Source organism: Triticum aestivum, chromosome 3A, assembly GCF_018294505.1.
Source record: "Triticum aestivum cultivar Chinese Spring chromosome 3A, IWGSC CS RefSeq v2.1, whole genome shotgun sequence".
NCBI classification, from domain to species: Eukaryota; Viridiplantae; Streptophyta; class Magnoliopsida; order Poales; family Poaceae; genus Triticum; species Triticum aestivum.
The window spans coordinates 706,272,264-706,275,784 of NC_057800.1; the positions used below are offsets into that span (position 1 = coordinate 706,272,264).

Here is a 3,521-nt window from a genome sequence, read left to right on the forward strand (position 1 = left end):
CGAGCTGCTCCGCGCCCAGCTCGAGGAGCACAACATCGAGGTGATCCTCCCTCCATTCCGACCCCCCTCCCCTGACTCCTCCCCGTTTTTGCGCCGCGTCGACCGAAATTTTCTTCGCCTCCCATGCCTGCTCGGGCCCTGGATCGGCGCGTTCCGTTGCGGTGTTGGCGTTAGGGCGCTAGATCTCGTCCGTCGATGTCGCCTAGGTCGCACAGCTTTGGTCGGAGAGAGCTGTGCCGTGGCCAGCCTGAGGGTACTTGTTGCGCGTCTGTCCAACTTTCTGCGTGTCCTCTGATTTTTCGCGGAGGAGCAGGCGAGGCCTGGCCTCCATGAACCTCCGCCGTGGTAGCTGTTAGGGGCCTTGTGCGGAAATCGTGCTTGCTTGCGCTCCTACGAGTTTAATTTCAGAGGTTGGTAATGCCATCCTTTGGTCTTTCTTGTTTTACAGATTGTGGGCTGTGACTTGTTTGCCAATTGCCCTTGATATGTACGGTTTGTGTTTCCCTTTCTGGGCGATCTGTAGTGTTGCAAACTGAAATGCAACTGCTTTGTCTTATGGATACAATTCTGAAAGGAATTTTAAGCGAGCATGGATAAATCAGTCACCTTTGGCGAATTGCTACAGTGGAAATGCGACTTTGTTTGTTAATTAGCTTTGGAAATCAGTTGAGATCTGACTACCATGTGTGTAATTGTGTATGCTTATATGATATCTGGCATATTTCCTGTACCAACAATATGAATTTGTGAGCGTAGCTTCTGTTGTCAATGCAGACAACTGTTCCTTGTAATGTACATACTCTTCCTCTTTTTTGCTTTTGGGTTTCATTCCTGTTTATCTTGTGCTGATGCTACTTAGTATGTGCTCACATCTTCATGCTGGAAAGATAACACTGTGGGCAGACCGTTTACCGTTTTTTCATTTCTGAATACGGCTAACTCTGCTTCCCCCCATCTGCATATCCTCTGTTCTGAGGGAGTGCTGCTTAGTGTTTAATACTTCGACGTTCAAATAATATGATATTTGTACTGCACACTCTCAGGGAGATGAGCCTATCGTTGAGGATGATGATGACGACGATGAGGACGATGATGAGGATGAGGATGAAAAAGATGACGATGGCGTTGCGGGTATGATGAAATTCTGCAGTTCCTTCTATTTAGTTCAAGTAAATACTTAGTTAAAGATAAGCCCATTTCTTATTGTAATGCTGCCCTTCTAAGTTCTAACATAAATATAAACATCTGAAGTCATTGCCCATACCCAAATTTTAAACTAAACGTTGCGTATTCAACTCCTGAATCAATGGCTTATTTTATTTCTATTGGGCTAATTTTTGGCATTTACATAATACAGAAATTGTTTCTGATCTGTTCCTCAATGAAACAAACTCTGTACTTACCTATTTTGGTTCACTTTGACCTGTTTTTTATTTGAAGATTAGACACTGACCAGTTTGTACTCTCTAATATTCTGTTCTTTCTGTACTATCACTATGCCTTTGTGGTTTATATTCTCAATTCTTTGGAACCGTATCATATTCACTTATTCCTAAATTATTTAGCTCTGTACTGAGGTGGCACCTTGTATCAATTTCAACCTGGATTAACATGTACATGAATGTTCAGCTATAGCATTTAGTTTGTTAGGAGCAAATCATGAATGTAAAATCTTGCTTTTGCAAGTCTAATCTTGGTAGGTGATCCATTTCAATGCATTTAGTATGAAATGTTGCTGGAATTTCCATTAACCATTATGCGAGTAGCTAATCCTTAGTATCTTACCCTAAGAGGGACATCTTGTTCAAATTCAAAAATTGATAATGTGTACCAAGAAGACTTAATCACTGTCACAGTTTCTGTTCAGTCTTGTTTGAGAAGTTGTTTGTTGTACTGTTATATGAATGTTACACTTGCCATTTCCAATGATTACAGATAATAATCCATGAAGTGAACTATGTCTTACGTTGTAGAGTTCTGGTCTTGTGCAAAATGTTGAAAATCTGACATTATGCATCTGTGCTTTCTGTGTCTAGGAGTTGATGCTAGTGGAAGATCTAGGCAGAGTAGGAGCGAGAAGAAGAGCAGGAAAGCCATGGAGAAGCTTGGCATGAAGGCCATTACTGGTGTGAGCCGTGTAACTATCAAGAAGAACAAGAGCGTGAGCATCTTTGCCCCTTCATGCCATTGTTCCCTGTAGCATAATTATATGCTGTTGGTTGTTGCATTTTCTTAACTTCTCCACACAATTGCAGGTTTTGTTTGTCCTCTCCAAGCCAGATGTCTTCAAGAGCTCAAACTCAGATACCTACGTCATGTTCGGGGAGGCCAAGATTGAGGACCTGAGCACTCAGCTGCATTCACAAGCGGCGGAGCAGTTCAAGGCGCCGAGCCCGAGCAGCGTCATCTCGAAGGGCGAGCCGTCCATGGCAGCAGCCCATGACGACGAGGAGGTTGATGAGACTGGTGTTGACAAGAAGGACGTTGAGCTCGTGATGACGCAGGCCTCCGTGCCGAGGTCCAGGACTGTGAAGGCACTCAAGGCTGCGGGCGGTGACATTGTCAGTGCCATCATGGAGTTGACTAACTAGGTAGGTGCCCAAAGGTGGAATTGTGTCCTGATAATAGGGTCTTGGATAGCAAAGCAGTCTTTTGGTATGCCATCTTGAATGTTGCAGTTGCGGGAGTGGAGGTTCTGTCTCTGTTGAAACTAGCACTGGGATGTAGGTTTCGTTGGCGTTTTAAACATCTGATGATCACAAACTGCGCTTGCTCTTTATGGGAAATATCTGATTCGACTGTGCCAAATTTTGCTACAACTGCATGCCAATCTGTTTTGATACAATATGTTCGTTCTAGTTAGCTTTTGAATTTTATTCCAGACTACAGCCACTGAGATTTTGAGATGAATTTCCTGTTTGTTTGGCCACATGGATCAAAATAAGTGGGCTCCTTCATCTTGTGATAGAGCCGGAGTCTGTCGTTGTTGTGGTGCAGCTTTGCGGGTGAGGATTTGCTGTCGCTTATCAAAGTCCTGGCATATGTTTGGATCTTGACCGAAGTGCAGCTTATCAAAGTTCGATGCTATGACCAAAACATGGATTTATAAATGGATAGTAGCCAAGTTTTTGTCATAATAATACCTTTTTGTGAACCCTAATTCGTGTTTCTACCAATGTTCTAACTTAACAGGTAACAACATTTCAACCAAATTTCTGGCTAGCTAGTGTTTGGTCCGACGGATTCGTTGTTTTTCCTTTTCAGTTTCGATGCTGAGTTGTGATTGTATTACTCGTAAAAAGGAAGTATTGTGCTGGTTGCCTGCCTGCTTTTTGTGGTGTGTTCTTGCCCTTTCCCTCTGTCCATTCGTCTTGCCTCTGCGCCCCTCTCTCAATCTCCACTGCCCCCGTCTTGTGTGCACGCCCACCGTGCTTCTGTCTACCTTACGCACCCTCCACCAGTCGTTGGCCAGGAGCGGCACTGTGATTCGAGCGACCAATGATGCATTGTCCTGTGGGTAG

General features: G+C 44.1%; 1 protein-coding gene across 1 annotated transcript in view; it reads left to right on the forward strand.

Moving 5' to 3' along the window:
- Positions 1-2,808, forward strand: part of LOC123057213 (nascent polypeptide-associated complex subunit alpha-like protein 1) — a 3,326-nt gene extending 518 nt beyond the window's left edge. Inside the window, exons 2-5 of the mRNA XM_044480307.1 lie at positions 5-40; positions 1,044-1,131; positions 2,037-2,161; positions 2,256-2,808. Coding sequence (XP_044336242.1) covers positions 5-40; positions 1,044-1,131; positions 2,037-2,161; positions 2,256-2,591 — 585 coding nt within the window. The 3' untranslated portion in view covers positions 2,592-2,808. The remainder of the gene's footprint in view (positions 1-4; positions 41-1,043; positions 1,132-2,036; positions 2,162-2,255) is intronic.
- The last annotated feature ends 713 nt before the right edge of the window (positions 2,809-3,521 follow it).